The sequence below is a fragment of the Rhinatrema bivittatum genome, chromosome 2 (assembly GCF_901001135.1).
Source record: "Rhinatrema bivittatum chromosome 2, aRhiBiv1.1, whole genome shotgun sequence".
In the NCBI taxonomy this organism is placed as follows: domain Eukaryota; kingdom Metazoa; phylum Chordata; class Amphibia; order Gymnophiona; family Rhinatrematidae; genus Rhinatrema; species Rhinatrema bivittatum.
This window is the reverse complement of record NC_042616.1, coordinates 409,078,421-409,090,996: the sequence shown is the minus strand read 5'-3', so window position 1 is coordinate 409,090,996 and position 12,576 is coordinate 409,078,421. Positions and strand designations below refer to the sequence as shown.

Here is a 12,576-nt window from a genome sequence, read left to right as displayed (position 1 = left end):
CAGACTCTCCCTGATTAGAAAGTCTGAACATAAGAACATGCCATACGGGGGTCAGACCAAGGGTCCATCAAGCCCAGCATCCTGTTTCCAACAGTGGCCAATCCAGGCTATAAGAACCTGGCAAGTATCCAAAAACTAAGTTTATCCCATGCTACTGATGCTAGTAATAGCAGTGGCTATTTTCTAAGTCAAATTGATTAATAGCAGATAATGGATTTCTTCTCCAAGAACTTATCCAAACCTTTTTTAAACCCAGCTATACTAACTGTGCTAACCACATCCCCTGGCAACAAATTCCAGAGTTTAATTGTGCGTTGAGTGAAAAAGAACTTTCTCCGATTAATTTTAAATGTGCTACATGCTAACTTCATGGAGTGCCCTCTTGTCTTTCTATTATCCGAAAGAGTAAAACAACTAATTCACATTTACCTGTTCTAAACCTCTCTGATGTTATCTTTTCCTGCGATGTGGGAGGCAGAGATTAGCTGTAGATTCAATTCTGCCCATTCCATAAGGAGCTCTCTCTCCAGAGACACTTACTGGCTCTTGGTTTCTCCCTGGCGGTTGATGTAGGCTACCATTGTTGCATTGTCCAACATCATGCGGACCACCTGACCCTGAAGCCTGTGGCTGAACCTTGGACATGCTAATTTGACTGCCTGGACCTCCAGGTGGTTTATGTTCCAGTGCGCATCTTCCTGGGTCATCAGTTCCCGACAGTGAGCTCCCCATCCGCAGAGGCTTGCGTCCATCATGAGAACTAGCCAGTTCGGTGGGCTTACACCCTTGCTCAGGTGAGCTTCTTGTAGCCATCCTTCCATCGGTAGGTGAAGGCGAATTGAATAGTCTTGGGACAGCGGGTTCCAACATAACAGCAGGGAGCGTTGGAGTGGACAAGTGTGCCCTTACCCACAGTACTACCTCCAGGGTTGACGCCATCAGACCGAGGACCTGAAGAAAGCTCTACACCCTGGGGCGTACCTGTTCGTCAAGCAACGCACTTGCCATATCATCTTATCTTCTAGGGTGAGAGGAAGACCTTGTCCTGCTTGGTATCAAACAGGATTTCCAGATACTCTAAGGACTGGGAGGGCTTGAGACTGCTTTTGTCCATGTTCACGACCCAACCAAGCTCCTGAAGAGGGACATCACCCTGATGGTCAACTGGAGACTCTCTTCTAACGACTTTGCCCGGATCAACCAGTCGTCCAAGTATGGATGCACCAGGATCCCTTCTTTCCTCAGTGCCGCCACCATGAGAACCAAAATTTTGGAAAATGTTCTGGGGTAGTGGCCAGGTTGAAGGGCAGCGCCCGGAACTGATGATGGCAGACTAGCACTGCAAAGCGTAGGAAATGCTGGTGGTCTTGTCGGATTGGAATATGAAGGTAGGCCTCCGAGAGGTCCAGGGAGGTTAAGAACTCTCCCATTATGGCAGAGCACAGCGTTTCCATGTGAAAATGAATTACTCGTAGATGACTGTTGACACTCTTGGTTCAGGAGGGAGTGAAAAGGAACCCTTCTTCTTGGGTACGATGAAATAGATGGAATAACGCCCTGTATTTCTTGGGTCGATGGTACTTGGAATTATAGCCTCAAATTGAGAAGCCTTCTCAAGGTAGATTCCACTGCCAGCTTCTTGTACTGGGAGTGGCACAGAGACATCATGAATATGTCCGGAGGAGTGGTGCAAAACTCCAGCACGTATCCTTCTCGTGTGATATTCAGTACCCTTTTGTATGACATGATCTTGACCCACTGCTGGTAGAAGAGGGATAGTCGACCCCCTATCTCCTCGTCCTGTGGATGGGTCGGGTAAGGCTTCATTGGGAAGTTTGGGCCGAATCTGAACCCGAACCAGAACCAGTCCCTCTTTTTGGTTGTCGACTCCGAAAGGACTGAGACCTTCCTGGAGGACAAGATGTCTGAAATGTCGAGTTCCTGTAGGGCCGAAAGTGCCAGGAGCCCCATGTATTTATTTATTTCTTGAGTTTTATATACCGTCATTCGGTGAAGCCATCATAACGGTTTACAAGATTCAAGTTGTAATTTTCTTAACAATTGTGAAAAGGTATAACAAGATTTATTTATTTAACACTTTTTCTATACCGACCTTCATGGTAGTGACCATATCAGATCGGTTTACATCAAAAGGGGGAACTGTAACAAAACCGTAGATAAAACAGGAAGAACAGAGTTACATTCAACAAGGGAGGTAAACTTGGGAGCAAGACTGCTAGAAAGAAAGGTCTAAAGGAACGTAGTGCTTAGGATAAAAAGAACAGTTAAAGAGTCAGGGTAGGCTCTTATACATAACTTTGAGATAGTCAGGAGATCCATTGTTCATAATGGATTTTCGGTCGTCTAATGTGTGTCTAAGGGATCGGAGAAGGCCTGGCGGAAAAGCCAGGTCTTGAGTTTTTTTCTAAATGTTAAGAGGCAGGGTTCCAGTCTAAGGTCGGATGCATATAAAACTGAGGTTAAACATTAGCATGACCTCTCATAGGCGAGGGGCGCTGTAACATCTTTCTTTTATCTTCCTGTAGCCGAGGCACTGGAGATTCACCCCACTTACTGGCCAGTTTTTCAATTTGTTTCCGAACAGGAGGGATCGTTTAATGCATATTCATTGTGGATATCCTGAAAACCCGACTGGCTGTGGGCCCCCAGGACAGGGTTGGGGACCACTGCCTTAAAGGGCATCTTTGCCTTAGACGTCACATCTGCTAACTAGTTTCGCAGCCATAGCTGTCTTCTGGCCACCACCACTGAGGCCACTCCTCTGGCTGAGGTACGGGCTAGGTTAGAGTCCGCGTCTGCTAAAAAGGAAGCGGCAGGCTCCAGAGCGCCCCTGAATTATCTGCCTCTTTCGAGAGAGAAGCAGGTATGAGTGAGCCACCAGAGCACAACAGGAAGCAATCTGTAGTGTCATTGCTGTTGCGTCAAAGGCTTGTTTAAGGATGGACTCCAACTGCCTATCATGCACATCCTTTAAAGCCACTCCTACCTCCACTGGAATAGTTGTTTGCTTCAAAGCGGCGCAGACCAGGGCGTCCACTTTGGGGAAATGCAGGCATTCTCTGGCTGCTGGATCCAGTGGGTACAGAGCTTCCAATGCTCAACCACCTTGAAAACTGGCTTCCAGGGTGTCCCATTCCAGGTCAGTCAATTCCTGGATGGCTTCCAGCACTGGAAAATAGCAAGAGGCTTTCCGTAGAGATACCAGGATGGGATTTTTCTTTGGTTCCGTCATAGGATCCGCGCCAGCAACTCCCAGGGTCTAGGAAACCAATGCCGGCAATTCATCTCTATGGAAAAACCGTAATATGGTCCGATATGGCTCCAAACCTGGAGGGATTTCCCCATCCTCCAATGAATCTGCATCCCCTTCATCATCCGTGGTGCCTGGGCCCCTGTCAGGGATACCCTTGGTGAGATGAGGCACATCTCGAGGCCTGCTGTTAGGGCTGGGAGAGCGAGGCCTTCCCCGCTGGGGTCTGGTCCAGACAGGGGACAGGAGAGACAGACTGCACCTGTACGAAGGCTTGAAGGCCTTGAAAAAAAAAAATTCCACCCAAGAAAAGGCCGCCAGGTCCATGCCTAGCCCAGGAACAACTGGGGTACGTGCAGCTGAATTTCCCTCTCTTGAGGTAGACTTAGCTCCGGGATTACTCAGATCCGGGGTGCTACTGGTTAAGATCGTGGCTTATCCATCTTCTGAATGGGAGGAGCTGGGCTGAGAAAAGTTCTGGGAATCCATCTCTCCTTGGGCCTCCTCACAGTGCTGACAGTTAAGAATCAAGGTCAAAATGTGTAGCCCTAATATAGCAGGTAGCACAAAGAGAATGTTGCTTATGCTTCTTTGCTGCCAGAGCCAATATAAATGGTAACTGTGCGCCCAGCCGGCTAGTGCTTGAAATAGAGTGCTTACAGATCCTGTATCGATGTGCGTAAGCAGAAGCGCACGTATGTGCGACGTTACATGCACAGCACGTGCGCAGAGCCAATATGCATTGTTCATACTGAGCTCTATGGAGGGCAATGGAGACGCACAAAACCGTGCGCAATATGGCACCGCTGTGGCCTACCACAAGGTGCACCCACCGAGCCTGAAGGAGGGGCCGCTCAACCCGCTTGGAAGCCCCCTTCCTTTACCCCCAACAGGATCGGGAACGTTGTCAGTACAGCGCACCGAGCAAGGAGAATGGAGGAAGACTTACTGAAGCACCTCCACGTCTCTGAACCGGAAGGAATCCTCTTCTCTCTTTACTTCCCTGGGCTCAGCGCTTACCAGCTGAGTACAGAGATGGTCTCCAGCTGTGAGGGGGAGAGGGCTTTGGCCATCAATGCTGCGCTCGGCTTCCTGCACCCACTGCCTTTCAGCTGCTTCAGCAGCAAAGTCCTCGCCAGGTACTGGCTACCAGACCAAGGCACACACCTGAGGGATCTCGTAAATCGACTCAGGAATTCTTGACTGGGGGAGGGACCTTTAGGTATCCCCGCAGGAGAGCGGGGCTCAATCTTTCTCCAATTTAAAGGTAAATTTTCCTCTTCTAACGAGTACTGCAATCCCAATACGGAAAGCACATCCACATCTGCTAGGAGATGGAGAGATACTGGAAGGCTAAGGTCACTGCAGGGGTGTATCTAGGGTGGCATCAGCTTTGAAACCTGATTCCATCTCCATCTGCTAGCAGGGGAGAATATAACCCATTGGTCCTGAGTCCATCTGGCTACATGCTAAGAAATTTAACACTTTCTTTTTTTTTTTTAAAGAAATAGCAGCCTCTGCAAAGGAAGAAATTCAAGCAAAAAAAGGAATGCTCCCCTGCTGCTGGCAACACCTCTGGGGAAGGAGCCTTCAGGGTATAAGAGGGAACCAAGACCCCTGGATCTGCTGCCGGCTAAAGCTGATCAGGGATTACCAACTCCCCGCTCGCCCGGCTCAACCTGAAGGATGGCCCACAAAGGAACCCTTTAGGAAGCATCTTCTAACATCTCTTCTGTCCCTTCTTTCTTTCTTTTTTCTTAACTGCAGGTTTGCACCTCTACCATCTGCTGAAGACAGAGAAATACTGAGGGAATGTATGAAGCAGTGCCTCAAAGATTTTAGTTCTCTGCCTCCATCTGCTGTTAGGGATGAAAAACCCATTTGTCTGGACTGATCTGTGGTACGAACAGGAATAACCTTTCTCCATTTGGAAAACTGACCATTTAATCCTACCCTCTGTTTCCAGCCTTTTAATCAGTTTCCAATCCGCAATAGCCCACTGACCCCAGCCCAAGACTTTTTAGCTTGTTTGGGACTTCAGTGCACACTCACAACAAAAATAAGCCACACGCAAACTATTTAGAAATAATTATGCTGTTTAAAGTACCAATTCAAAATAATGAAAAACAGTAGAAACTTTATTCTTTATATTTGGACCTCACTGCTAACATATATGTATCTTTTATTACTGTTCAATTGTTCAACAGTGCCACTTGCTGTCCAAAACTTAATACTGCAAATCAGAAAATTTGAAATACAGGTGCAACGTTTGTTTACTTCATGAGGCATCACCTGTAGCTGTTTTGTATCACAGATTTTGTAAAACAGAATTATCAAGACACCAACATTAATGCATCCCCTTTTCCTCAAAAGGAAAGTAAAAAAGCGGCTTTTTAATTTTTTTTTTAATACATTGGAGAAATTACTTACCTGATAATTTTGTTTTCCTTAGTGTAGACAGATGGACACAGGACTAGTGAGTTATGTGCTCTTCTGCTAGCAGATGGGAGACGGAGTCAGATTTCAAAGCTGTTGTCACTCTAGATATACCCCTGCAGTAAGTTCAGCTCTTCAATATTCTCTTCGAAAAGCCATTGTGAATATATCTTTGCTCAATAACTTGATTAAACCAGATTCAACTGGTTCAAACTGGAGACCATCAGTGCACTAAACCAATTAACGCCGACACCGGACAACTGTGGGTGTCTTGAACTAAGGGTAGGTAGCAGCTTACCCGTATTTGTTTAGTCTCGAGGTTCGCTGTCAGAGGTTCTCCTTCTCTGGGGCAGCCATAGGCGGGATGCTGAGTCCATCTGTCTACACTAAGGAAAACCGTGCTTCTTCAGGCGAGTCCTCTCAAGGGCCAGACCGTAAGAGAGAATCGAGATGGATCTTTGTGAAGAATCGGATCCTGTCGGAGAAGGTCCCTGTGTGGAGGTAGACACAGGGCTCCCCGCAAGGAGTTTTTGCATGTCTGCTTACCATGGGTGTCTTGGCCAATCTGGGGTCACTAGTAGAACTAGTCCACTGTGATGTTCTATCTTGCGGATGACCTTGCCCAGTTGCAGCCATTGGGGGGGGGGGGGGGGGGGAAGAGAAGACATACAGTAAGTTTTCCTCTGGCCAAGTCTGGACGAGAATGTCTATCCCTTGGGAGTGTGGCTCTTGTCTGCGGCTGAAGAACCTGAGGACTTGGGCACTGAGATATGTGGCCAATAGATCCATGGCTGGGAAGCCCCAGCGATTTACTATCAGTTGGAAGGCTGTGGTTGACAGCATCCATTCCCCCGGGTCCAGGCTCTCTCTGCTGAGGAAGTCTGCTGAGATGTCTTTTCCTGCAATGTGGGAGGCCGATATGTCTTGTAGGTTTATCTCTGCCCATGCCATGAGAGGGTCTATCTCCAGAGACACCTGCTGGCTCCTGGTTCCTCCCTGGCGGATGATATAAGCCACCGTTGTAGCGTTGTCCGACATCACTCGAATCGCTTTGCCTCGGAGTCTGTGGCTGAATCACAGGCACGCTAGTCTGACTGGTTTATGTTCCATTCCGCCTCTTCCTTGTTCCATTGTCCCTGGGCCGTCAGTTCTTGACAGTGGGCTCCACACCCTTGCAGGCTCGCATCTGTAGTGAGCAATATCCAGTTCGGTGGGGATAGGTTTAATCCTCTGCTTAGGTGGTCTTCCTGTAGCCACCACTGAAGCTGAGAATGTACCTCTGCTGGTAGTTGGAGGCGAATTGAGTATTCCTGGGACAGTGGGTTCCATCATGACACTAAGGAGCGCTGGAGTGGTCGCATGTGGGCCCTTGCCCATGGGACAACCTCCAGGATTGATGCCATGAGGCCGAGGACTTGAAGATAGTCTCATACCTTGGGGCGTGCACTGGTCATCAATCGTCATAATTGTTCCATCAGTTTCCTCCTCATCGGAGAGGAAGGAAGACTTTGTTCTGTTTGGTGTCGAAACGGGCCCCCAGGCACACGGGCTGCAGACTGCTCTTGCCCGTGTTCACGACTCAACTGAGTTCCTGCAGTAGGCTCTTGACTCTGCTGGTCACCTGTAGGCTCTCTTCCAAAGACTTTGCCACGATCAGCCAGTCGTCCAAGTAAGGGTGTACCAAGATACCTTCCTTTCTCAGTGTTGCCGCCATGACCAACACAATTTTGGAGAATATTCTGGGGGTGGTTGCCAGGCCGAAAGGTAGCACTCGGAACTGGTAATGATAACCCAGTATCGCAAAGCGTAGAAAACGCTGGTGATCTTGATGGACTGGAATGTGAAGGTAGGCTTCGGAGAGGTCCGGGGAGGTCAGAAAATCTCCTGGTTGTACTGCCATTATGACTGAGCAAAGTCTCCATGCGGAAGTGTAGTATCCGCAGATAACGGTTGACGTTCTTGAGATCCAAGATGGGTAAGAATGATCCTTCCTTCTTGGAAACGATAAAATAGATGGAATAGCGCCCCGTATTTTGTTGGGGCATGGGAAGAGGAGTTATTGCCTTCAGACTGAGTAGTCTTGTCAGGGTGGCTTCCACTGCCAGCTTTTTGGTGTGGGAGTGGCAGGGTGACATCATAAATTTGCCTCGAAGGATGCTGCGGAACTCCAGAGAATAACCTTCTCGAATAATGTTTAGTACCCATTTGTCAGACGTGATTTCGACCCATCTTTGGTAGAAGAGGGCAAGTCGATCCCCTATTTCCTCTTCCTGTGAATGGGTTGGCCCATTCCCATTGTGGAGCATGGCTGGAGCCTGCCCCTGGGCCTGCTCCTCTCTTGGTCTGCCTGTTCCGAAAGGGCTGGGACCATCCGGAGGGGCGAGGTGCCCGTAACTGTGAGTTCCTGTAGGGTTTAAAGCATTGTGAGCCTCTGCCCTTGATTCTTCTGGGATAGGGATGCTGAGATCTTTTATTTCTATCTTCCAGTAGCCAAGGTACCAGGGATTCGCCCCACTTGCTAACTTCTCCAATTCGCTTCCGAACAAGAGAGATCCTTTAAAGGGCATTCTTGTGAAATTCGCTTTAGATTTCGCGTCAGCAGACAAATTCCATAGCCATAGTTGTTTTCTGGCTGCCACTACCGAGGTACGCACCAGGTCTGAGCTTGTGTCAGTCAGGAAGGTTGCTGCAGGTTCCATAGTCTCACCGGTATACGTTCCGGAGTTATTTGCCTCTCTCTTGAGAGGATCAAGCAGGAATGTGCCATCAGTGCGCAGCAGGAAGCAATCTGCAGTGTCATTGCTGTTGCGTCGAAGGCCTGCTTAAGGATGGATTCCAATAGTCTATCCTGAGAATCCTGCGATGCAGCCCCTACACCTCAACAGGAATTGTTATTCGCTTTGAGACGGCACAGACCATGGCGTTCACTTTCGGGAAGCACAGGCGTTCTTTGGTCGCTGGTTCTGGAGGGTATAGGGCTTCCAAGGCCCGACCCCCTTTGAAGCTGGCTTCCGGGGCATCCCACTCCAGATCAATAAGTTCCTGGATGGCTTCCATCATTGGGAAGTAGCATGAGGCTTTACGAAGGGACACCAGGATGGGGTTCTTCTTTGGTTCCGCCATCAGGTCTGTCCCTGGAATACCCAGAATCTTCAGAGTCTGGGAAACAAGAGCTGGTAATTCATCCTTGTGGAAGAAGCAAAGCATGGTTCGGTATGGTTCCAGCCTTGGAGGAATTTCTCCTTCTTCCAGGGTATTGCCATTATCATCTGAGGTGTCTGGGTCCCAGTCTGGGAGATTCTTGGTTAGGCGAGGCATGTCTCGAGGCATCCAGGAGGATCTTGTGCCTCCGGCCGGGGTTGAGCCTGGGGCTCAGCCGGGGCTGATTGCGCCTGAACGAAGGCTTGCAGCCCTTGGAAACATTCTAACCAGGAGAAGGTCCATGGGTCCATGTTAATCCCAGGTGGAGTCATCTCAGAGATGCAAAGGTCCGGGGAACTATCATCTGTAGTGGTTCCTGACCCATCCCCAGACAGTGAGGGACCAGGCTTTGGTTTCCCCCCTGTGCTTCCTCGCATTGCTGGCACAGGCAGGACTCCAGTTCAGGCTGTGCGGCTCTTATGTGGCAGGCTGTTCAAAGAGAGTGCCTTCTGGCCTTCTTGGATGCCGATGCCATTGCCTCTAGCTTCAATGCGCGCATGTAGTTGTAAACACGGTTGTGCGTGCGGGGTGCGCCCAGTTATGTGCATGGTGTGTGCTCAGTTGTGCACGCAGCAGTACGCGCATCCGTATTGGATGCGCAAGTTAGGAACATCGGCTGCCTAGCCTGCCCCGTGCTTACCGCCGGTCGAGAAGGGAAGATGGTGCAGACACCCCCCACGTGTAAGATGGCACCCCGAGGGTCTCCACGTGGACCCCTGGACCGGATTGGTGCTCCCTTTTTACCTCACCGGAAAGGAAATCGAAACAGTACAGCAATCCGAGCCTCGGAGACCTGAATTTAAAGTTTTCTGCTTACCTGGTCTCGGCGCTTACTGATCAAGTGCTGGGACAGTCTCCAGCTGCGGTGGGGAGAGGGCTTTACCTTCACTGCCGCGCTCGGTTGTGCACCCGCTACTTTGCAGCCCTTCTGGGGGCTAAATCCACATCGGGAACCGGCTCCCGGATCAAGGCTCACCTCTGTGGGATATCGGAAATCACCTCAGGAATTCTCAACTGGGGGAGGGACCGCAGGAGAGCGGAGCTCGATCTTCTTTAAGGTAAATTTTTCTTTTTCTTTCTTCTTTGCTGGAACTGTTAACACTATTCTAGTGTGTGGGCTAGTGTTCGCATCTGCTAGGAGACGGAGAGATACTTAAGAGCTGAGCTTACTGCAGGGGTATCTAGAGTAATGTCAGCTTTGAAATCTGACTCCGTCTCCCATCTGCTAGCAGAAGAGCACATAACCCACTAGTCCCGAGTCCATCTGGCTACATGCTAGGAAATTAGCATTCTTCAATTTGCTAATTCCATCAGTGAGTGTCAAATGTGGACTATTTGCTACCTGAGTGAATTTATGGGCCAGTTTTCTGTAGGAACACATTATAGCACTTCTGGCCCCCATTTCTTCCTTTCCAGAATGGGTGCCACATAGGGTTATGAGATACTTTACAATTTTAAACCAAAAGAAGGTAAGGTATCAAAGTGTTTGTCACATTTGCTCTCTGCTAAAATCAGCCCCCTGACTATTCACTGAAATCATTAGATTTTTTTCTCATGCACTTACATACTGTACAGTACTCAATATCGCCCCCCTCCCCCCATATGTCATTTCATATTTCCTCATTCTCCGTGTTGGTACCTTATTGGGATCCTTCAGGATGAGATATTTTCCCTCCTCCAGCTTCATGCAGATGTCGATGACACAGCGCAGAATGCCCCAGCCATTCTCCATGCTCAGGTTGATTTGGCTGGCAAACTCATTGGGTTTGAACTGCTGTGTGCCCAAGATGACATGGCGAGAAGAATCTTTGACATGGTAACGAGACACATAACTGAAACGGCAAAAGGCAGGTAGGAATGGCACCATGGCGAAATAGCAAACAAATTTCAATAAATGCAGCATCCCAAGAGCAATCTCTGAGGAAACGTACAAAAATGGGCAGCCTTAAGCCGATCATGCTAAGAGAAAAGGGAATAAGGTGGGGGACCTAATTTTAATACAATGACCCAAAAGGCAGCAGGACAACTTCAAAAACAAAGATTAACTGAGGCCCAGGTAAGGCCTGGAACTGGCCTTTTACTAGAGTCACTCAACCAGCTCAATACAAATTCAGGTTTTACTGTTCTTTATTATTCCATAGCATTTTCTATCCATTTACTTAAGAAAAAATGAATGGACAATCCAGACAAATCACTGGATTCTGTCCAAAAGCCATAAATTTGTTAAAACACTGTGTTTGGATCAAAGCCAAAGTTATTTTATTCGTTCTGAAACAAGACATTCCTTACACCCCAACTAAAATGTTTCTGTGTTTTCCTCAAGCCTTTTTTCTTTTTTTTTTTTAATATTTATTTCAAAGGGCCTGTTTTTCCTTTTGCCGTTCTGCTTTTACTAGGCTCAGGAGAGGCATGTTTTCTGCAAATACATATGTGTACAGGCTCTAGAAGCTCTCTCCCTACTGTTCTGCCAGTGGGAAGTCATATTCCATAATGAGGGAGAAAAAATAAAGCTATAAACTGAAGAAAAAAAAATCACAGGACTGCACCAAGCAGTCATATATAAAGTAGATTGCTCTTGCAAGTAGTTTTCTATTGTTTTCAAAATCCATGAGAGCGAAATAAGCTGGATTCTTTTGCCAACAGAAAGTGTGCATATTTTGTATACTGAAATTGTCACTTCATAACTTCCTTTCCTTGAGTCCAGTCAGACCAGTCTAGATGAATGAGTTATGCTCCCCAACCAGCAGATGGAGACAGATCAACAGGTTTGCTGATGTCACTCCTTAAAGGCATATGTGCTAAACTCAACCAGCCAGTATTCTATGTAACAAGCTAACTATGGACAACTTCAATATAAATCAAACATTATCAATTATCTTTCGCTATTCTTTTTTTTTTCCCAAACTACCAGTGGCCTTCCAGAAGAATAAGGAAGCAGGAGTATCAGGAAGATTCATAACAAATGTGAAATCACTCTCCTGCATAGAAGCAAAAATTGCATACCTTAATTATCGATCCAGATTATGCCTGAAAGAAAATACGCAAGTTTGGCAGCACAGGGAGTGTCCTGGACTTGTCTGACTGGATTCAAGAAAAGGAAATTATCAGGTAATACTAAATTCACCTCTCTCTTCATTCAGTCAGACCAGTCCAGATGAATGGGATGTACCAAAGCTAATCCTGAATAGGGCAGGATGCTGCCAAAACTGCTCTACACCTTGAAGGCTTTATCCCTGACACTACCATCTAAGAAACCATGACTAGCAAGAGAATGCCAGGAAGACCAATTTATTACCTCCACATCTCCAAAGAAGATACCAACTTCAGTTCTGCCCAAGGAGTAGCCTGAGTTCACATGGCGAGCATCCTCATCTGTTTAGGTAAGGGACTACCAGAAACAGTTTCTTTAATCCAATGCACCTTTCCGCATCCACCATATAAAAACAAAAAAGTGATTTGACCGCCGAAGATATTAGTCACCTTGAAAATATCTCAAAGGTACTCAAGATAAACAATGAAAGGCCATGACCACCACTGCCAGAAAGTAAGAAACTACATGATTTTCAAGCATCTCCTTCGAGACCAATAAAGGTACTCGAGCAAGAAGCACTTGTAACACCCAAACTCTTCGGGCTGAACAATTAGGTACCTCAAAAGATGGTTCTGAA

General features: G+C 47.6%; 1 protein-coding gene across 2 annotated transcripts in view; it reads right to left on the bottom strand.

Moving 5' to 3' along the window:
- The window catches only part of EIF3D (eukaryotic translation initiation factor 3 subunit D), a 54,739-nt gene that overhangs the window by 4,485 nt on the left and 37,678 nt on the right, over positions 1-12,576 (bottom strand). For both annotated transcript variants that reach the window (XM_029590088.1, XM_029590087.1), the window contains one exon: positions 10,548-10,740. In XM_029590088.1, coding sequence (XP_029445948.1) covers positions 10,548-10,740 — 193 coding nt within the window. The remainder of the gene's footprint in view (positions 1-10,547; positions 10,741-12,576) is intronic.